The 22,584-nt window shown below is 37.4% G+C and overlaps 1 protein-coding gene across 4 annotated transcripts in view; it reads left to right on the top strand.

The window, feature by feature from the left end:
* The first annotated feature begins 1,327 nt into the window (after positions 1-1,327).
* The window catches only part of LOC148874807 (glutathione-disulfide reductase), a 92,424-nt gene continuing 71,167 nt past the window's right edge, over positions 1,328-22,584 (top strand). Inside the window, exons 1-6 of one of the 4 annotated variants that reach the window (XM_088963752.1) lie at positions 1,328-1,570; positions 1,904-1,996; positions 10,466-10,625; positions 11,037-11,101; positions 12,171-12,240; positions 15,406-15,477. In XM_088963752.1, coding sequence (XP_088819878.1) covers positions 1,986-1,996; positions 10,466-10,625; positions 11,037-11,101; positions 12,171-12,240; positions 15,406-15,477 — 378 coding nt within the window. In that variant the 5' untranslated portion in view covers positions 1,328-1,570; positions 1,904-1,985. Of the gene's footprint in view, positions 1,571-1,903; positions 1,997-9,449; positions 10,302-10,465; positions 10,626-11,036; positions 11,102-12,170; positions 12,241-15,405; positions 15,478-22,584 lie in introns of those variants that run through there. The other 3 variants (XM_088963755.1, XM_088963753.1, XM_088963754.1) reach the window with 3 other exon arrangements.

Genomic DNA, 22,584 nt, shown 5'->3' on the forward strand with positions numbered 1-22,584 from the left:
CTTACATAATATCGTCTATATTGTTGTATTTTTTATTAATATGTCTGTAATGCCTTTTATTATATGTTATATATATCATTTATATTTTGTTTTAATGTATAAAAGGTTTTGAGAAGAGGAAAAAGAAAGAAAGAACAAAAAAAGAGGGAAAAAATTTCTATCCTTGTATAAAGAGGTTATTTTTTCTATTCTCTCTTTCTAATTAAATAAAATAGAAATTCTATCCTTTTTTATTTTAATTTTCATCTTGAATATTTATTATATAAAGTTAATAATCTACCATAGTTGTCAAGGTGATGTCTAGGCAATAAGGTGCCCTTGGAGGCTCGCCTCACCTAATCGTAAAGCAATTTTGTATGTTGTCTTATAAAATAATTTTATATTCTTAATTTTTAAGATTATAACTATAAAATAGATATTTTTAAACTAAAATATTCATTTTCTATGTTTATATACTAATTTCTTTTTATTATTTTCTTATTTGTTAGGATTTAATCAATACAAACAATGCTACCTACTGTATTAAGCCCTCAAAAACTTGAAAACCTGAACCAATAAGTAAGGGTCCATTTGGTTCATAGCCAGAATTGGAATCGGAATCGAAATACTCTAGAATTAGAATCAGAATGGTCAATTCCCATAGTCTGTTTGGTTCATACAAGAATGAGAATGAGAATTGGAATAAGGAATCAAAATCAACAGGAATGGGATTTCATTCCCAAGGGAGGGGCAGGGAATGGTCATTCCTTCGAATGGGGGAATGCCATTCCAAAATGAATTGGAATGGGAATGGTGTTCGAATTATGCCCAACCAAGCAATTGGAATCGAAATAACCCATTACGGTTCCAATTCCAGACCCCTATTCCCACAAACCAAACAGGGCCTTAAAATTTTGTCTAATCAACAAATTTTCTTCTTCTTCCACCTTTTCTCTTCTTTTCCTAGAATTGGGTTCAATATTTTTTGAATTTTTTTTTCTTATAATGTATATATTTGTTTTCTAAACTTTAACATGAAATTTATATTTTTTCACACTTTTCTTGTAAAAATTATGGATAATTATTAAGGAAATATGGTTATAGAACCTAAGGAACTACCCTAGGATATATGTTTTGTACTTAAAAAATCCATCACCTAACCAATGCTGAGGTGCCCACCTAGCCCACTAGGTGACATGGTGCCCCCTTGTTTCTTAGCCTCACCTTGGCACCTTGAAAACTATGGAGGTGACCAATCAGGTGGTGTTCATCACAATTCATAGGGATTCTTTGATTGGTCAAAGTTCTTTTGATGCTATATCTTTCTGGTTCAAGGGAATAGGAGCTTGAATCAGATCATTCAGATTCCTAGTGTTTGGTTTACCAGAATGGGAATCCCATTCCCATTTCAGGCGGAATGGGATTCCCCCATATGGGGGAATGGTGATTCCCGACTCCCCCCCATGGAATGCGATTCCCATTCCGGTCTTTGAGGTTTTTTTTTGGGACAAAAAAAACCCTTCGTTCCAACCCCTAACTTCAACCTCCACTAGCCGTTGCTACCATTGCCACCAATCGCATCTCCGCCAAGGTAAGATTGACGCCGACCATCCTTCTTCCCCTCCTCCTCCTCTTTCTTCCAAATCAACTGCCCCTTTTCTGATTCTTCTTCCTCTTTTCTATTAACTGATTGTGATATGGTGGTTCATTTTACGGATACATCCTTGTACTGATTCAATTCTACCCTTGCTTTGATTCGTTTTACAAATCTACCCTATTCTGGTTCGTTTTACACCACATCTTAAAATATGTGACTTTGGTTATTCTAGGGTTTGTAATTTTCAAGTTCTGGATTTGTGTTTGGTATCACGAACAAGAACTTTGACTATTCAACTTTTTCTTCTCTTTTTCCCTTACATTGTAGTTAGCTTTATTGTACTCACAACCGAAATCAATAGTAGGAGCACCAGCATACATTGCTCCAAAAGTTCTATTAAGGAAGGAATATGATGGCAAGGTATTTAACTTTCCCTTTAACAAGTGAAAGAATAGGATTTTGATATTTCTTTATGTTGGTGAATGGTACAAAGGATACTAGTTCTAACCATTTAAATATGAACAATACTTGGGTGATGGTCCAAAAGTGCAATTACATTTCATCAAAACCATCTCATCCATTGCCATTTCATTGATATTTTTGCAAATAAGTTTAGAGAGACCTTTTCTTTTCTTTTTCTTTTCTTTTTTTTTTAATTAGGGGTCGAGGAGCATTTCAGATTGTATGACCATGTGTTCAATATTCACATAACCAAAAAATTCGTAACTTTATTTTTTTCAGTAAAGACATGATATAAAAAAGCATTTTAGATTATAATTTGGATTTTAATATTTTAAATGGCCTGGAAGACTGTGAAATAGGATTTTTGTAGCCAATCCCATATAGCTGAGATAGGGCTTATATGAAGATGGTGATGAAATGGCATGGAAGCTTGACACTTGGATATTATGGATTGTAGAGACTAGGTGCCTGTGTTGTTCACTTACCCAATAAACAGAACCCAATCCATTCTTTTACAACTATCTTTTATTACAACCTCAAAAATGAGTTTTCCATGACAAAACTCAAAGATGATTGCAGTAATCAAAGAGATGCATGTTATGGATTTTATATCATTGATCTAGGTTTTTTATCTATAACATTCATGGTTTTTTTTGGCATTTCTTCAATTGTAGATTGCGGATGTTTGGCCCTATGGTGTGGCACTTTATGTCATGTTGGTTGGAGAATATCCATTTGAGGATCCTGATGATCCTAGAAATATCTGGAATACCATTAGTGTGAATTCTTTTGTAGAACCATTGTAGTTATTAACCTTCAGATATGTATATTTGAACCCATAGTTGATTCTACCAGCAAACTAATCTTCTACAATATGCTTAACAAAGAATAATGGGGGTCCAATACTTCATACCCAACCACATGTGTCTCAACAGATTGCAAATAGCTCTTCACTCGAACTTTTGTTGCTAACCCAGCAAAGGCAGCTTTCTGTCCATGACTATTTGTTTCTTTTTCAACATCATCATAATTCTGACATGTTATAGTTCATCATCTGTCTTATCCACCTTGAAGAGGATTACCATTCTGGAGATAAAAAAAGCATCATTGATTTGTAAGGAATTTGCCAAAGGAGCTAGTTGAATATGAGAAAAATTATGAGGATCCAAACAAGGACCAACTGACTCAAAGCATTGAAGAAATAAATCAGCTTTGATAATCAATGCAATATTTGGTTGGGCTTCTTTGGGGATAGTCAAATTAGCCTTTGATAATCAACTCAGCAAAGGTGGGGAAAACACCAATAGGTCAAGGTAAATTCTGCACAATGTTTTTCAAGCTTGGTTTAGGTGTTATTCCTAGCTAACCCAAGATGACCAGCCTTGGTGTTTAACCTAAGGCTATGCTTGGTTTGATATAGAACATAAGAGAGAAACAAAAAATTGTTGGGGAAAAGTATTTTATGATTCCCTTTTCTTCTATTTTTTGTCAAACCAAAGACAGTGTAAAGGTCCAGTTTAGTATGTTGGATATCAGATGAGCCTAATGAATTTTGAAAAATCTGAAATTACTCAAATTCAAGCCCAACCAAAAAGAGGCAAAGAGCCAAAAGTGCCAGCCAACTATATTCAAGTTGAAGGGTCCAGTTTAGGATAGCTGAAACAAGGAAGGCTATGTTTTATGATTTCAGCCCCTCACCTGTAAAGTGAATATATAACATTTTGAACCATACATAATACAGTAACTTCGATGGTTAAGACTTAGGAGTGCAGACTAGAGAAGACCCACTAAATGGAAAATGAGCTCTCTTCTTAGGTAGAGAAGCATTTTACTTTAGTCATATAGTGTGTTTTGAATAAAGTTGGTTGCTTTTCTAATAACAAAAACATTAATATGTTCTTTGAATTGAGTGACATCAAATCTCAATGGTTTGTAAGAGGTAATACCATCAAAGGTTGCAAATGTGTTTATGTACATGGATATATATGTGTTTATGTACATGAATTCAATGACATCAACCTTATGTGTTTATGTACATGGTAATACCATCAAAGCACCCCTTTGTCCTACAAATTTAAAATGTCAGACTTCAATAACGGTTATATATAACAAATATTTACCAAAAAAATCTATACATGACAAATAATGGAAATTATTTTGGTCACCATTTATTTGTTTATGCTTTTAGTTGTAGCATCATTATTAGTTTGGTAGCCTTGAAATTTTGCATGTGTTGAGCCAATTTGATACTTGTATTGGTTCATTGATAAAAAGATAAGAATACATATGTTGATGGACCGGGTTTTGGTTGGAACCAATTTGAATTAAAACCAAATTGAATAGATTGGACAATCTAGACATTGAATTGGACCAGTCCAAAATGGTCTAAAGCATTCATCGGATTGCATTGGACCTAATCCATTTATAAGGGACTCATATTGGACCAAATCCAATCCAATTGATACACCTAGTTATGGACCAATATTCATTATGCCCCACGCCAACCATAAGGGAATAGATTAGCTAAATGTTATAGCTATTTTGTAGGCCATAGGATCTAGGGGTGAGAAAATGGGTAGGTTCTACCTGGAACCAAATGGAACCGACCTCGAATTGGCCTTGAATTGGCCATACCCAATTTGTTACAAGTAGACCTGTTCATTGGCTAGGTGGCCCGACGGGCCGGCCCGCCCCCCGGACAGGTTTGAATATGCAAATGAGCCTGCGAGCTTAACCTGGGCCAAAAAGCCCAGCCCGCAATAAATTCGAGCTGGGCTAGGGATTTGCCAAAATAGCCCAACCCGACCTATATACTAAACTTAAAAAACCCTAACTACCTAAGCCGAACCTCTCTTATCTTTCACCTCTTTCCCCTGAGCCAAACCTCTCTTCTCTTCAGTCTTCACATCCTCAGTCCTCACACTCTCAGGCAGCCACACAACCGGCGAGGTGGCGAACATTCACTGGCGCAACAACTCCGACGGTGAGTCCTCTCCTTCTCTCTCTCTCTCTCTCTCTCTCTCTTTCTCTCTTTCTCTCTCTTTCTTTCTCTCTCTCGTTTTTCTTCTCACTTCTCTTTCAAATCTCAAACACCGGCGAGGCGACAAATATAGCCACCGGCGGCGGCGGTGAGTTCTCTCTCTCTCTCTCTCAAACACAAACTAACACACTTTTCACTGTTAAAATTGCAGCTCACAGTCACCGCGAACTCAACTCCGACGAACACAGTCATCGTCGGGCTTCGGGCTTTTTATCAGGGCCGGGCTCGGGCCCAAGTTGTAGGCCCGTTGGTCGGGCCTGACTCGGGCTCGAGCCTAACAAATTTCTATTCATGAAGAGTAAAAGCCCAGACCGAGCCCGGCCTAGCCCGACCCATGAATAGGTCTAGTTACAGGGTAGGGTCTGGTTCTAAATTCTTGGAACCAACCTCCACCCAGGCCGGTCCTAGAGTCTAGGAGTTTACCCTACCCGAACCAATATGATGAACTGCCCTTGTTCAACCTTAGTGGAACCTACCTTGGAACCGAACTTGCCTTGAAATAAACCCCCAAATACTTTTGGGGATGTGAAAATTTGAAACCAAGCACTCATGGTTACAAAGGCCATGGTCTCATTTGACCATTGAGTTACTTAAGTGATTTGATCATTTGTTTTCATTTTAATATTTGAATGTGTACAATAAATAATATAAAATATAATATTTACAAAATTTAAATTTAAATTATAAGTTATGAACCATATAATGATAATTTACATATTAAGGGCCCATTTGACAAGTCTTTTTGAGAAGATCTTCTTGTAGCTCTGATAGTCAAGACGCATTGAGTTTTTGACATAAGATTTGGGCAGCCCGAAGACCGTTTGGCAAACACGCGTATTTTTGTTCGTCATTTCGAGTCTTTCCGCATGAGATTAAAGTGTGAAAGACGCAGGAAGCTTCATTTGGAGCTTTTCGAAATCAGCCCAAAATGGGCTTCGCGCGTCTTTTCAGTGTCCCATCTTTTGGCGGTTAGATCTTCCGCGTGCCAAACGGAAATAAACCAATTTTCGGTCTTCCCAACTTGTGAACAGCTAAAAGATCGCATGAAAAGACGTGTTAAACGGGCCCTAAGTTATTCTACTTATTCAATAAAGATAATATAAGTTTTAAACTATATATTATATTTGGTGAAAATCAAGTTTTTAAAGAACATGCTTTCTTTTTTTTTTTTTTTGAAGGGGGAGAGTAAAAAAATGAACAGATTCTAAGGATGGACCCTAGAACTGACCCCGGAACCACCAAGGCCAAAACCAACCTACACAAGGTAGGTTTTAGTTCCAAAAACCCAGAACTGACCCTATAAGATAGGTTCTAGGTTCTGTCATGAAACCAAACTGAACCGACCCCATGCTCACCCCTAATAGGATCAACCATAGATATTTTATGGTATGTAGAGCAAAATGATTGGTCCCACAACCTTTAAAACATCTATAAATACAGCTAATCCACTCTCCAAATGATTGGTCCCACAACCTTTAAAACATCTATAAATACAACTAATCCACTCTCCAGCCATAAATGAGAAGTGAAAGGTTGAGTGGATGTGAACAATGTGCACTGTGGGGTGTATATGATTGGTCTCATAACCGGCAACACAACTATCAAATTAGTGATTTGCTCTCCTGAAATAGACTCCTCCTGATCATATCACCACAGAAAGTATTTATCTTTTTCTCCTCTTGAAAATAAAGAAAACCCATATGCACGAATAAAGGAAAAAGTTTGAAAGCTCTAAGGATAACTCATGAATGGTTTAAAATCACCCACTCATTCTGATTTTTGGTGCATACTGTCTGTACTCTATAGAGTGAGGACCATTCCATAATAGTTGGTCTTGACCTTCGAAACATCCCTTGTGCTAAAGAAAAAAGAAAAGAAAAGTTCTTCCAAACATCCAATAACAAGCTAAGTCAAGAAGGCCCAAATTAAATAACCCCCATCAACCTCCTTTAGGCCCCAAGTCCAATAGAATCTAGACCTCCAAATCCTAACATGTTAATATTAATCCTCTTGCCTAGTCCATGTCACCTCTCCTTCCATTTCAAATTACATTTAGGAATCTGGTGGAGTTCAATGTTTTATTCAGTCAAGTAGTAGTAGGAACAGATTCCGGATCTCTTGTCCACTAGAACTCTGCCCACGTTTATCCACAACATATTACCCCCGTGAATTTGGAACATCTCCCCTTACGTAGGAGGATGAGATGTTCTTCATGTGTGACTGCAATGTTGTGTGAGTAGACATAGGCAGAGTTTGTGTGAACAGGAGATCCGGACTCGTAGGAACAACCCCGCCTGTATTTTCAATACCCTAACAAAAAACAAGGTGTCCACGACATGGTGCTCCATGGGTCACCCCTCAATAAAGATGGGTCATCGTCACCACTTAAAAAGGTCAATCATGGTTGAAAGTATCGATAGTGTTTCAATACTTAATACCTTCTTTTTAGTTTTCTTCTCCAAAATGCTTGGGTCGATTTTAGGTTTGCCTACCTTCTCAAAAGGTCTAAATTCCAAAACACCCTTATTTAGAGTTTCCAAAAACCACCAAATATGATAAGATACACTTGATACAGAGTATATTATATCGAAAATTTGAACCTTGAGGTCAATAATTCAATATATAGTTTTTGGACCCAAAAGCTCAACATCTAAAGCTCCCACTTTCTATCAGTGCCACCTGGTCACGTTCCAATGGCAAATCGGGTAGATCCAGTTGTATTGTATTCAATATGCCAATTTTAAGACTTTTTCAAAGAATAATGTTTTAAACATTAAATAATATAAGCCATTGTCAAAAATGTGAAAAAGTGGTTTTTGATTCATCCAAACACACCACACCTAATATGCAAATTTGTACGTATTGGGTGCATGATGATTTGAACCTTGACCACCCTATATCCTACCCATTCTGTTCCCATCAGTAGCAATCCCAATCAAATAATAGCAATCCCACCCTATATCCTAGAATAGTCTTGTTCTCCGCATGGTCGCCCAAATAATGCCCCAACCCCTCAATGAAAGCGGAAACCTCATAAGCTGAATGCAATGGCTGTGATATGGGCTGTGAAACAATGCTGGTGATCATTTCAGCCTGGCCCGAAATCAAGTCTAGGCCGGCTTGATCCTAGAATTGTGTTTTCGACCTAGAACCTGGGCTTAGGTTATAGTCCTTATCACAAGTGCGGAGTCTGGCCTTATCTAGCTCATGCTTACCTAGTGGTGCTCATGGTTCGGTTAATTGAGTCATGGATAATTTGTTGAAATTGAATTGGTCCTACCGGTTTTTGTAATTTTTTGAACCAAAACTAAATTAGTATCACTAGTTAATTGGTTGATCAGTTTCGGTTCTTTGTTTTTTTTCATTTTATATTTATAACATATATTATAAATAATAAATGATATATAATATATATTATATATTATGAATATATAATCACAAATTAATATAATTATATATGTATATAATGCATATATTTATATATATATACTGGTCAGTTCAGTTAATCATAAGTTTTTTCTAGGTTAACAAAAAATCGAAGCCATCCTTTGATTTTTTGAAAATATCAAACTGAAATCAAATTGATGAATTTGATTAACCATTGTTTATTTTTTCTAGATTAACTAAAAACCAAACCAATTATTCGTTTTCAAAAACACCAAATAAAAACCAAACGGATCAATTCAATTAACCACATTTTTTTGTATGCTTTTCTAGGTTCAATTTGGTTTTCGGTTTTTTTTTTTTTTTTATGAATACCTCTATGCTCGGCCCTATTGATGCCCCCATAATAACCGTAAAGTGAAATCTGAGGTGCGTTTTATATTGTTATCAAATAGATTTTAGAATTCATCACACCTCTAATCATATATTGTGTTGGGAAGCATTGGGATTTAAAATATAAATATTTTTATTACATTATGTTAAATCAATATATATATCAAGTGTTCCAAGGTATGACTTTATTCTTGTAACAGACCGTGTACTTGGTCTTTGTGTCCAAAAGCGACCATTCCGTTGTAGCATCTGATATTTTGTAACCGAATAAATGAATTGTTTTTGTTTGAACTTAAAAAAAAAAAAAAAAAAAAAAAAAACTAAAAAAGAATGTACATTTGCGGAGACACGTTTTTTATATGTAATGAAATGGATATCTACCCATCACAAGGTCCACAATACCAAATAAGACCTGACTACCTGAATTGGAGACCGGATCTGCTCTTCACACCTTGCGCCTTCATGTATTGAGAATATCTCTCATACTTAATAATTATTATTTATGGGAGAGATATTCTCCCAATGCAGGGTGGATGTATTTGTGAGGAGCAGCGCACAAAGGTTATATAAGGAACAGATCCCGTCACCCTGAGTGGTGGTTGTGGTACTTCCAACCATTGCGTTCAGCAAATCCAGGGACTATTGTCTATTGCCGTTTGGCACGGTCTCTACGCACAAAAGCCTATGACCTCCCATGCATTTCATGCCTCCAAGTCTAACTGAAGTACGGACCGGTGCCGGCCTATCGAATTTGCCTTTTTATGGATGAATCCGGATCTCTGCTAAGATAACACGTTCCAACTCTCCACCGAACACGATCAGATATTTCATTCATGGCGGGTCGCGGGTCATGTGTGGTCTCTACGCACAAAAGCCTATGACCTCCCATGCATTTTATGCCTCCAAGTCTAACTGAAGTACGGACCGGTGCCGGCCTATCGAATTTGCCTTTTTATGGATGAATCCGAATCTCTACCAAGATAACACGTTCCAACTCTCTAGTAGGAGATCACCATGATTTATGGACGTCACTCATCAGACTGAACGTGGGTCGTTGGCCTCTTCGAATAGTGGTAATTTCGTTATTTTTCAGTACTCGAGGGGCTAAAACGTAAAAGAGAAGTTATTGCTCCGACATTGCCATGGTTCCCCCGTAACATAATCCCGTTAACCTGTTGTTTCAATAACGAGAATCGAAGAGAAGACCGACACGAAACTTGTCTACTTCCCTCCGCTTCTGTCATCTATGTAATAAAAAATCCTAAGAAGATTATTTTCACATTTGTATCAGTTCCTTTGCTGGCGGTCTCTCGGTTGACCATTCTGCTTGCATAGAAAAACTCGCATTGAAGTTTCTGATTCTCTGATTCTCTGATTCTCTCTTTGCAAAGTAAGTGAGTGAAGGAAAGCAAATTCCAACTGGTTTCGTTGAGTCCCGTTTTACAGGTTTTTTGTTCATGGAATTCCCGGGGAGAATCTCGATATTTTAGTTTAACTTTTACTAAGTTTTTTTTTTTTTTTTTTTCACTTTTGAATCCCCAATCTAGTTATTCCATTATGATTGATTATGTTCTTTCTGGTGATGATTTTGGTGTTTGATGTGACCTCAGCTTACTTCGTTCTGTAACCATGTCGAGAAAGATGCTTATCGATGGAGAGGTGGGCAGCTCCAATGAAGAAGAAGCGCAGTTCGATTTTGATCTGTTTGTTATCGGCGCTGGAAGTGGTGGTACGCGTGCCGCCAGATTTTCTGCTGGATACGGAGCTAAGGTAACTATTGGAAGAACTAGAAATGAATTACTTCTGAACTTGGCTTTTCTATTAAAGAATGTGGTACTCTTGTCTTATTTTAATATTATTTCTTTTTTGTGCTCTTTCTTTTTGCATGCATTTTATTTTCCTTATTTTCCCACATATTTTTTTGTCTAAGCTCAAAATATACCTTTAAATGAATTCATATCTAATGCCTTTCTCTCTCTCTCTCTCTCTCTATTCCTGGGGGCCACTGATGCATAAACTGACATTTTCTTTTTGTTTTTGGTTAACTTCTCTTACATATATCACCCAGTTTTCTTTTTCTTTTAAATTTTATATGGATTTTGGTTCTTCAAGCAACAGTTTAATCAACCTCATTGTTTTCCCCTTTTCATCATAATTCCGTACTCGAAATTATTTTGCAAGGTTGCAATTTGTGAGCTTCCGTTTCATCCAATCAGCTCAGAAGTCGTCGGTGGAGTCGGCGGAACGTAAGTCGGTGATCTTTCCTGCATCTTTTTGATTCCCTATCTCAACATTATCTTTGTAAATGATTAACATCTTTCTGGCCATTTTGCAGCTTCTGATAAAATGGTCTTCTCTGTTTATACTTATATATCTGAAAAGAAGTGACACTAAGAATTTCATGTAATAGAAAACAACCCATACGTTATTTGTATCAGTTGTTACTTGCTACTTTTCTGAAAGCTCTATTTAATTCTGAACTGCTGACATTGGTGATGGTTACTATCTTATGGGTCTGAATGACTTATTGCTTTATCTTTTAGTGAATAAATCATAAAGTAGGAGATAAGCTTCTTAATGTCTAAATGGTGTGTTGGGGCATTTCCACCATTAAGTAGCTTGCCCCATACTTATGCCCGACTAATAACTGCTGAAGTAGGTGCTGAAACTGGAATGCAGAAAAGATTCCAAACGTAAAAATGACTTAAATTCGGAGGTATTGTCCGTTTGTGATAATATTTTTCAGGGTAAAATAATCACCCCAATGCCTGTGCTTCATCATTAAGCAATTAAGTAGGTCCTCGAGTTGCTGAAATGCTGAATGACACTTTTTAAAAATTTGAAGTCTTTTCAGCAGTTATCAAATGCCACCTTAGTGAATATGCCTTATCCACTAAAAGGAAAAGCAACAAATCTTTCAGTTCAGCTAATTCATCCATTGCCAAACAACCCCTTGGATTGCTTATTTTTCGAGAAAATGCAATTGCTTTTTATTCATTGCTTCAATTCCATTCCTTTTAACTTGCAAATTTTGATCTACTTCAGTTTTAAATGAACAACCCTATAGCTCAACATGATCAGTCATGTAGTTTACATCAAATTCATAGAGATTCTTGTTGAAGATGATCTTTTAATGAACCACACATTATAGTGATTGTTGGTCGGTATCATAGTTTTGTTCTTATTGAGGATCTAAATTGGTGAATTTGTTTATAATTGTACATGATGTGATATGTTGATAGAACAATTGATATTTCGACACTAACATTGAATGTTTCCATGTTATCCAATATATATATATATATATTATTACAGGTGTGTTATTCGTGGTTGTGTTCCTAAAAAAATTTTGGTATATGGAGCATCTTACGGAGGTGAATTTGAGGTGAGATCCTCCTCTGTTTCTAGTATATCCAAAATATGCATTATTTTGATGAAGATCGTAGTGAATATATTTGCAACAAATTGTGATTATTCTTTAGTTGTTTTACTAGGCCATTTGGCTTGTGCATTACATAGACCAATTTGCCTTGTCTGGCCTGTTACCCTTAATAATAAGCTATAGTTAAGTTACATCTACTTTTTCTGATTTCTCCCTGAGCCTTTGTAGTGACCCTTTTACTTGCATGTTGTTTAAAATCTCTTTTTTGAATCTGTTGCGGCTGAAAACTTGAGTTCTTCCACCCAAATTTCTTGTCAATTGACCTTTTAAATGAGGAAAGGTTATTAATAATTTAATACATTAAAATAAACAATATTAAGTATAAAAAACAATTATCTTGGGAAGAAATCAAACCACAAGTTAACAGCACCTTTTCCAACTTATTAATGCTTGCCATCCTACATTTCTGAAAGCTAATGAATTTGTTTGTGCTGGGTATTTCATTAGATGTCTTTGGGATAGAATGTGTGATGAAAGATATCATTGAAATTTCTATATCACCTTAAGAGATGCTATTTATTTTTTTATTACTTTTTATCTGTCATAGATGTCACAGAGAGAGAGAGAGAGGGGGGGGGGGAGGGGGGAAGAACAGACAAAGGAAAAGACAAGTTGAAAGAATCTCAATATGTGTGGCAGGTGCCCGAACTAGCTTATTAGTTAGAGTATTTAAACATGGGAAAGGACATTAATACCCCTACATCCCAACTTGTTATAAAGCTCAAGTTGGGTTGTATATATATTCTTATAATATATCACACTTACCCAACTTGTTACAAAGCTCAATATGACACAGGCTATTTATTTTCTTAATAAATATAGTAGCAAGTTGCTCGTTCAAGCTTATAAATGGAAGACATTTTACCGAATGAGGTGCTTGTCAACTTCAATATGTTTCATTCTTTCGTGTTGAATCTAGTTATGAGCTATGTTAATTGCCATTTGCTTATAATAGAGAGACATTGAACCAGAAATAGGAAATCCCAACTCAAGAGGCAAGTTTTATATCCACAAGACTTTAGCAGCTCCATATGCCATAGCACCTCTGTTGTTGATCATTTTACTATCACTTCTTTCATACTTCTCCAGGTTACTAAATCCTCTCCTATAAAAGTGCAGTAACCTGTAGTAGATTTCTAGTCATCAATTGATCCTACCCAATTAGCATTTGCGTATGCTTCCACTCTAAGATGGCCATGCTTAAAGAAAAGAGTCCCTCTTCTATGATGCTTTTTTAAGTCCCTAGGATAGTGCATATGTTGACCAAATCTATAATCAAGTTCCACGGTGGTATCTATAGGTTTCAATCCCGTCTTCCCTATATGCTTAACAAGATGTAGGATGTACTTCTTTGCGGAATAAAGATGCCTTTATGGGACATGGCAACTTTAATTCCAAGAAAGTACCTAATCCAATTGATGATTATAATAGACCATGGGTCCAACCGATGGTTAGGGTTGGGGAAGCGAAACTAGCACACGGGTAGAACCAAATAAGAGATCAGAAGAAGAAAAGAAGGGATTCAAAGGAAGCGTAGAATAGAAGTTTGAAGACTGAGGGTAAGGAGATTATGTATGGGCATTACAAGATTCATCTATAGGGACAATGGAGACAAATAAGGGTGTGGTGTGAGTGCATTGATGAGAAGAGAAGAGATGTCAAAAAGACTAGTTTGAGGAAAACAAAAGAAACAACTAGTTTAGAAGAGAAAACTCAAGAAGGTCAAACTAAATGTAAGATTGCATCCTAGGGGATAAAGGAACAAGATAAAGTGGAAGTGGTACATTTTGAATGGAACAAATAGGACACTGTTTTTTTTATCAGTAACAAATAAGACACTGTTTGAATAGGGAGTGTGTTGATTCACACGCTAAAATGAAAAGATTATATATTAATGATGTAAAAGGAGTGAGAAAGGACCATTGTGGCCTTCTCTTACAAGAATAAAAGAAACTATACAAGCAATGATATGGTACATATGACATACAATACAAAATGCTCCAAAAGGAAAATAAAGTGAAATTAAGAATCAACCCATAGATTCTCTACAACCCCCCTCAAACTAATGCCAGGGAACAACTTTAGCCAATTCACAACTATTTTGGAATCACCTTCAATAATTAATCTTTTAAAACCCAATTCTTGGCTTTCTTAACTCCAAAAACAGCTGCCAAGATTTCTCTAATTGCCACATTGCCTTGCTCAATTGGACCTGAGAAGAAAGCACACTTATTTCCTTCCTCGTCCCTGATTACTCCTCCAAACATGTGAGAGAGAAGGTTGTTAGTGGGGAGATCATTACACCCTATGTGAAATCTGAAGATCAGCTAGCCAACTTCTTCACCAAAGGCTTGAATTGTGCACAGATGAAGTATATCTGTAACAAGTTGGAGCTTTATGATATATATGCTCCAACTTGAGGGGGAGTATTAAATTATAGTAATTTTTTCAGTAGGGTCAGTTTGGTCTTTTCCCTTGCTGTTTTCTTGTTATCTCTTTATTTATTTAATTGAGGGAAGCCTTGTAATTTCAGTTCTTTTATTAAAATAAATAAAAAGAAAGGCGAGAGTTGAGGTCAGTTAGTTCAATTTCTTTGCTTTTATCCATATCCTTCTTTTTTTCTACTTCTCTCTTCTTCTACTTGAACCAGAACAGGTTGGATTTCTCATCTGTTTTACCTTTATTTAAAGTAGCTTCAGACTAGATCACACTGCTGATTAGTAATTAGTCCTAAACTGACAAATCTACTCCTACAACACATCATAAACATTATAAATAAATTCTAAACATAAATTCATAAAATCCTTAGTCTCAAATTCCACAAATTACATACTCTTCTTTTTGAGAAACCTCAGATTTATTTTCAACAAACTTTTGTCATTGTTACCCTTCATGTTGTTTATTTTTACTATTCAATAGACTTTTAGTATTTGATACCTTTCTTTATGTCTTGAAAGTGAAAAGTCTTTGTGGAACTTATTGTCTATCTCATTTCATTGCCTAAGATGTTTTTATTTAAAGTATGCCTGAATTATGATTGGTTCACTTTCTTTGGTTCATATCAGTGCTTCTAATTTGAAGGTCATATATGGTCTTTTCGTTTTGTAGGATGCAAGAAATTACGGGTGGGAACTGAATAAAAATATTGACTTCAACTGGAAAAAACTGCTTCATAACAAGGTTAGTGGTAAATTTTTTTTTGATGAATGATAATAAATTTATTAATTCAGAAGCAGATTTAGAGTGAGTTCATACAACATCCCAGGGAGGTGTGAGCTACAGCCCCTCCTTGAATTTTACAAGTAAACTAGGAAAGAAAAGCAAGAATCACAACTGAGCCCAAAACAATTCTTCCCTATTTACCCTTTGCTTGGCTAACACATCTGACAAAGTATTTTCTGATCTCCCCACCCACTGTATAGTGACCAACATTATTCCTTGTCAACCAACTAAATTTCTTCATTTCATTCTTGTAATGCCACATAGCCTCTTCAGGTTTTTCAACCAACACACCACTACTTTGGAATGGTGAGTGGTAAATTATATGCTCCTTTTTACGCTACTACACTAACTTAAAATTGTTTTTAAGTTTGAACTCTTCAAGGAACACTCCTTTTCTATTCAACAATTTTCTTTTAGGTTACTAAAATGGGAAAAATAGGGAGATATCATTTTGTGTCAAGGAAACAGGTAATTGTTCCAAAAGCCAGAGAATGATTTTGATTTGTTGGGTTGATTAGTGCTTTATCTGTTGCATCATAATAAGTGACCTAGAAGGTATAGAATTAATTTTTTTTGTAATAAGTGAATAATGATTTTATTAATAAGAAAGGGAGTGTACATTCACCCAAAGAGGAAGCATGAGATGTTACCTCTTCTTAGAGGTGAGAGCATAAAACAAAACTTAACAGAATACAATCACAGAGTGGCAGAAAATAACTCAACCCTTGAGACCCCTTGTTTGGCCCAAGAATCTGCCATGGCATTTGCTGATCTGCTGACCCACTGATAGGTGACCGACTTATTCCTTGTGAGCCAATTAACTTTCTTAAGAAGATCCCTATAGCCCCATAGAACTGTTTCTGGACTCGAAAACCAACCCACTACCACCTTAAAATCTTCAACTATCAGATTTTCCACTCCTAGTTGGTTTGCAGCATGTATTCCTTGCACCGCAGCCAGTATCTCAGCCCTTGTTTAATCTCCAACTCCCACTGGTCCTAAGAATAGGGATAGGATGTTTCTATCCTTATCTCTTAAGATCCCTCCTATGCCCGAAGGCCCTGGATTGCCTAGACTGCTGCTATCAAAGTTCAGCTTTACCACACCATCTGTAGGAGGTTTCCACTCTATTTGTAGTCTATTCCTTTTGGGGGCTGTGGAAGACACCTTTGCCCAACTTTTCCAAAGATCATCAAAAGAATAATCTTTGAACAGATCTGGAGGTTTTAGCCAATGAATTGTTCTTGTCATAATGCACTCCTTTGCTTTGTCAATGCTTCTTTCCTTTTCTTGGAATATTTTAAAATTCCTTTCCTCCCAGATAGTCCACAAAATGGTTACTGTGATGCACTTCCACATTAGTTTCCCTCTTAGTTGCCTGCCCAAAAGTAGACGGATCAAAAAGCAGGTTTGCTTCAGAGGGCAAGGTCCACCTGCACCCAAACACCGTAAAGACCCATTTCCAAATATTACCAGCAAAAGAACAAGATAACAACAAGTGGTGGTGATCCTCACTATGCATTTTACACAAAATACACCAGTTTGGGGATATACAAAGGAAAGGTCTCTTCTTTTGCAGGTTATCCATAGTATTGATCTTACTGTAAAACGCTTCCCAACAGAAAACAACTACTTTAGGGGGAATGGGGCTTGTGAAGATTTCTTTGACGGGGAAACTCCAAAGAGAGAGGGGCAGAACAGAGCAACTCAAGATAAGAAGCACAAGTAAAGGAGCCATTAGGAGTTAGGGTCCAAATTCTTCTATCGGGTTTAGAGAGGTCCAAACAAATAAAGTCCAAAAGAAGCAAGAGCTTAGAGACAGAAGCATATTCCCCATCCCTTAAACCTCTACGAAACACAAAATTCCAGTTCAAAGACAAGGGGAGAACTGGGGGAGAAAGAAATCTTGAAACCTGCTCCTTTTTAAAGAGGGAGATAGTGTAAAGGGAGGGAAAGTGATCTTTTAAAGGTTGAGAGCCCACCCAAATATCTTCCCAAAAAAGAACAGAATTACCAGAGTAGACGTCATATCTTACATACTTGAGCAAATTAGGGAGGGTGCCTGAAATAGCCACCACCTCATGCCATAACCTCTCTCTTTCCAAGGGAAACTTCCAAAGCCACTTGCCTAGAAGAGCTTTGTTCTTCCTAGCTATCTATCCAAGCCCTAGCCCCCCTTCTTTTTGGATTCGGCTCACTACTTCCTAGCTGACCAAATGATCATTTTTTCCTTCTCCTAGCTCCCATAGGAAGTCCTTCATCAATTTTTCAATCCTCTTTGCTTCCCTGTTAGGTATCCTAAAGACTGGCAGAAAATAAATTGGCAGATTAGTCAGTGTAGCTTTTATTAAGGTCACTCTACCCCCTAAAGAAATGTAGTTCATCCTCCAAGTAGCCAATCTTTTTTGAAACTTTTCCACCACAGGGTTCCAAAACCGACTTTCCTTCGGATTGGCACCTAGGTGAAGTCCTAAATAGGTGAAAGGCTACTCGGAATAGGAGCAATCTAGGCAGGCAATGATAGACTCCAAAACCCCTTCATCCAAGTTCAACCCAACCACACAACTCTTTTCAAAATTCATTTTCAAATTAGAGGCATTCTCAAAGAGGATAATTATATTCTTCAAGTTTCTAACTTCCACCAAATCACAACTCTTCAAGGTTCTCTTCTATCTTTGGTTGTAGGTGGACACCTCCCCAAATGTGGCAAGCCTTTTTGATCCAAGCTTTTTCAGGAAACTGAAGAGACGTGAAGATTAATGTGGGGAGCCACAAGAGCAGCCACATTTGGTTTGTAGAAAGGAACAATAGAATCTTTGAAGGGATGGAGAAATCCAAGGAAGCAATTGTAGAAAGGATAATTATTATGACTATTCAATGGTTGAAAACTTTGGATTTGTTTAAAGACTTCTCAGCTGAAGACATTTACAGGAATTGGGAAGTGGTGGCTTCTACAACTTCCATGAAACCTATTGTGCAGGAATTGTGGTCCCCACCAACACAACAAAGAGTGAAATTGAACTTTGATGGGAGTTGAAGAGGTAACCCAGGCCCTTCAGGTATAGGGGGGTATTTAGAGTGAAAATGAAAGAATTGTGGATTTGTTTTCAGGACTGATAGGAGTGGGGGACTCATTGAGAGCGGAGGTGATGGCCTTGCTTCAAGGTGTAAGATATGCAAAACAATTGGGGTTACACCAAATCGAGATAGAGGGAGACTCTAAATTGTTGATTGAGTGGCTGCAATCTAGTAAGTTGGGAGCCTGGATTTATAGATAGCCCATAAGGGAAATCCTCAACATAACAAGGGAGATCGGTGCATGCTTCAAATGGACAAGGAGATCAGCTAATGGTTTAGTTGACACGTTGGCTAAACAAGGGACTATGAGGGAGAGAATGTTCTGGGCAGTTTAGTAAGAAAGATTACTGGGGGCTCAACACCTACTTAGGCGTTGACAGCTGTACTTAAATCTGGAAAGTTATTCTTAAGTTATATTAATGAAGTTACCGTTTCCAATAAAAAAATGATAATGTTGTTTGCAAAATGAATGTGGGTTACCGGAATTCTATCTCTACCTATTCTCCAACCTCTCAATAACCCAACCCTATCTGCATTTGACAAAAGTCTACTAAAAGCATCAACAACCAAAGTGAATAAGAAGTGGGATAGTGGATCACCTTGTCTTAGGCCATTGTAGGCTAGGAAAAAATCATTAACTACCCCATTGACTAGAACAGAAAAATGATAGGAGGAAAGGCATCCCTTCATCTATTTACACCATATATTCCCAAACCCACACTTCCTAAGCACTTCTAACAAGAAGCTCTAGTCCACTAGATCATAGGTCTTTTCAAGATCCAATTTACAAATAAAGCCTTGATTACCCGATCCTCAATGTCAAGACCTTGGCCAAAATCTTGTAAATGCTAGTCACCAAATTGATAGGTCTAAAGTCTTTTGGATGAATGACCTCTTTCTTCTTTGGAACCAGGGCTAGAAAAGTAGCGTTAACTCCTTGGCTTATTATTGAGATTTCCTCAACCTCTCTAAAGATTTCAAGAAAATCTTCTTTAATGACATTCCAACAATCTTGAAAGAAAGCCATAGTAAAGCCATCCGGCCCCAGGGCTTCTTTAGATTTATCCATAGAAAAGATAGCATGTCTAATTTCATCCTCCTCAAAGTGTCTTTCCAACCATCCTTTATTTTCCTCAGAAAGTGTTGGCAAAGTAACACCTTCCAACTCCACCCTATTACCTAGAGGCCTCCTTATAATAGATTTGAAGTTGGCAACGAAACAATTGGCTATCTCCTCTTGAGACTCATAAGTCATTCCATCCACTTCAAGCTTTGTCACCTTCCTTAATCCATTTGCATCTAGATTTTTGCCTCCAAGAGATTTCTTCCCTTGTAGTACCTCTTCTAGATCCCTCTTCAACTTCCATCTCAATTCTCGCTCCTACATGTTCATGGTTCTTTGAGACTCCTTCCCATCTAACTCCTCAATTTGGGTTAGCAAAGATGATTTTGATTCCTCTAATCACCCCAAATGGTCTTTATTCCATTCTTTTAGTTTTGATCTCAAACTTCTAAGTTTTTTGTGGAATCTCACCCCACTTATATCTTCCCTCAACCATTCCTCAATCTTCATCAGGCTTCACACAGTCAGGGTGTGTCAGCTACATGTTTTCAAATCTGAAGGGTTGAGGACCATGCCTAAAAGGTTTTTGTCCTAACTCAATGGGACAATGGTCAGAAGTAACTCTAGGTAAAGCTCTAGTTACCAAATCCATCCAACGACTTTCCCAACTTTCAGTAAAAAGAAATCTGTCTAGCTTTGAGCAGGTTGGGGTTTCTTGGTAATTAGACCATGTAAAGTGAGCTTGTAGCAAAGGAAGCTCCTTTAACTTGCAATAGTTGATGAACTCATTGAACTTCCTAATGTTAGTTGTTATGGTCTGAAGGGGGTTGTTTGATTCATTAGTAAAGCGGATTACATTAAAATCCCCCTCCCCCCTCCCCCCCCCCCCCCTAGAATTCATTTCTTTCTCTATAGTCACATGGTCCATACACATTGGTTTAGTACCCAACTGAAACCATCCTCCACACTTTTAAACTTAAGGGATATTGAGAAACTCCCTATTAATTCTTCCACAACCTCTACAATATCCTCTCTCCTAAAGGTGACAATACCTAAAGCCCCCCCAAAAGGCATTGAAACCTAACTAATTCCTTTAGATTTCCAAACACTTCTAGTTCATCTTTTGTCAAGTTCAACTAACTTGGTCTCTTGTAACATTACAATATCCGACCTTTCCCTTCTAAGGAGATCCTTTTGTTGAGAATGTAAGGGCATTTATGTCCTTTCATTCTTTTTTTTTATTTGGGCGCCTATTCAAAGGCCCATTTGTAATTTTCTTAAAAAGGTTAAGAAAGCTCTTCTGGAGTGAATAGTAACATCCCTGATTTCTTCAACAGTTTCCTCTTCTTCCTCTCTTCTTCTTCTTCTTCTTCTTCTTCTTCTTCTTCTCCTCCTCCTCCTCTTCTTCTCGAATCTCAAGTACTTTAACTTGGTATTAGAGCATCGGAAGATCAAGGAGAGCATCCGACGCTGGTCGTGACTAACAGACGAACCTGCTGACGTCTGCAGTCCATACAGTCGGTGGCCTTCATTTGCGTTTTTGACACCCCTTGATGCGCCTCATTTTTAGAGGAATTTTGATATACATTTCATGGAGGCTTGAAGCTATTTTACATTTTTCTTGGATTTTTTAGATGAAATTGGCGAAAATTACAGATTTGGAGTTTAGGGTTTGCATGCTCGCATGGTGGGCTGGTTGCTATTAAACCTACTTGCGTTTGAAGCGTGGTGATTTTTTGAGATTACAGGAAGTAGTCTCAGATTTTTTGGAGCCCTAAAATTATTTTTGGGAATTCTTTTCTTCCCCTATTTTGCCGCCAGCACCTTCTTTTCTTTTGTTTATTGTTGTAGCCCGTGTTTAACCTTCATGGAAAGGTGTTTGGGTGTTCATCTAGTGTTGGAAGATTGTGGTATTGGTGAGAAAAGTGTTTTTAGACGGGTGGTGATCAATGGATTCACACAAGGATGTGTGCGTACCTACCTGTCCTCCTGGGAAGTAATGACAGTATTGGAGGGCAAATTACTACTGTAAAACTTGATGGAACAAATTTTCTTGAATGGTCTCAATTAGCTAAGCTCACAAATGGAGGAAGAGGTAAGCTCGGGTTTATTACCAACAAGGAAGCTAAGCCGAAGCCTGAAGATCCAAATTATTCCAAATGGGAGCAGGATAATTTGCTGGTTATGTCATGGCTAGTATGCTCTATGCAGCCTCATATTGCCCGCAACTATATGTTCCTTCCAACAACTAAGGACATTTGGGATATGTTAACTTCAACTTATTCTCAAGCAAAGAATACAACTAGAATCTATCAGTTGCGGAGAGAAGCATGTAATATGCGACCGGGGGAGAAATCGGTGGCCATGTATTTCTCTTCCTTACAATCAGTTTGGGAAGAAATGGACCATTTAGAAGCTTTGGAGTGGAAGAATCCTATTGATGCTAAACAATACAGGAAGTGCATTGAGAAAAATCGAGTCTTTGATTTTCTTGCTGGACTAAATGCCAATTATGATTTCACCAGGCAACACATCCTTAGTGTTGATATTTCGTCACTCTCCACGTTATATTCTTTGGTACAAAATGAAGAGAGTAGGAGGATTGCCATGATGCAAGTTCCTGTCAGTGAGCACACAACTCTTGTGTCTACAAAACCCAAACAGAGTTCTGGTAAACATGAAGATGCAGTTTGTGAATTTTGCAAGAATCCAAGGCACACCAAGGATAGGTGTTGGAAACTAAACCCCCACCTAAAGCCTGAGAAGTTTAAAACCGAAAAGAAGGTAAATGCTCATGTTGCTACAACTAGTCATGATTCTCAGACTCACATGCTTGAGGGAAGTTCTTCTGCTCAGGCATCTACTCATGACACCTTTGATGTAATGGAAAAATTGAGGGGCATCTTGCTACATCTTGAAAAGAG

The sequence above is a fragment of the Nelumbo lutea genome, chromosome 1, assembly GCF_056320005.1.
Source record: "Nelumbo lutea isolate HS-2025 chromosome 1, American lotus-T2T, whole genome shotgun sequence".
Classification (NCBI taxonomy): Eukaryota; Viridiplantae; Streptophyta; class Magnoliopsida; order Proteales; family Nelumbonaceae; genus Nelumbo; species Nelumbo lutea.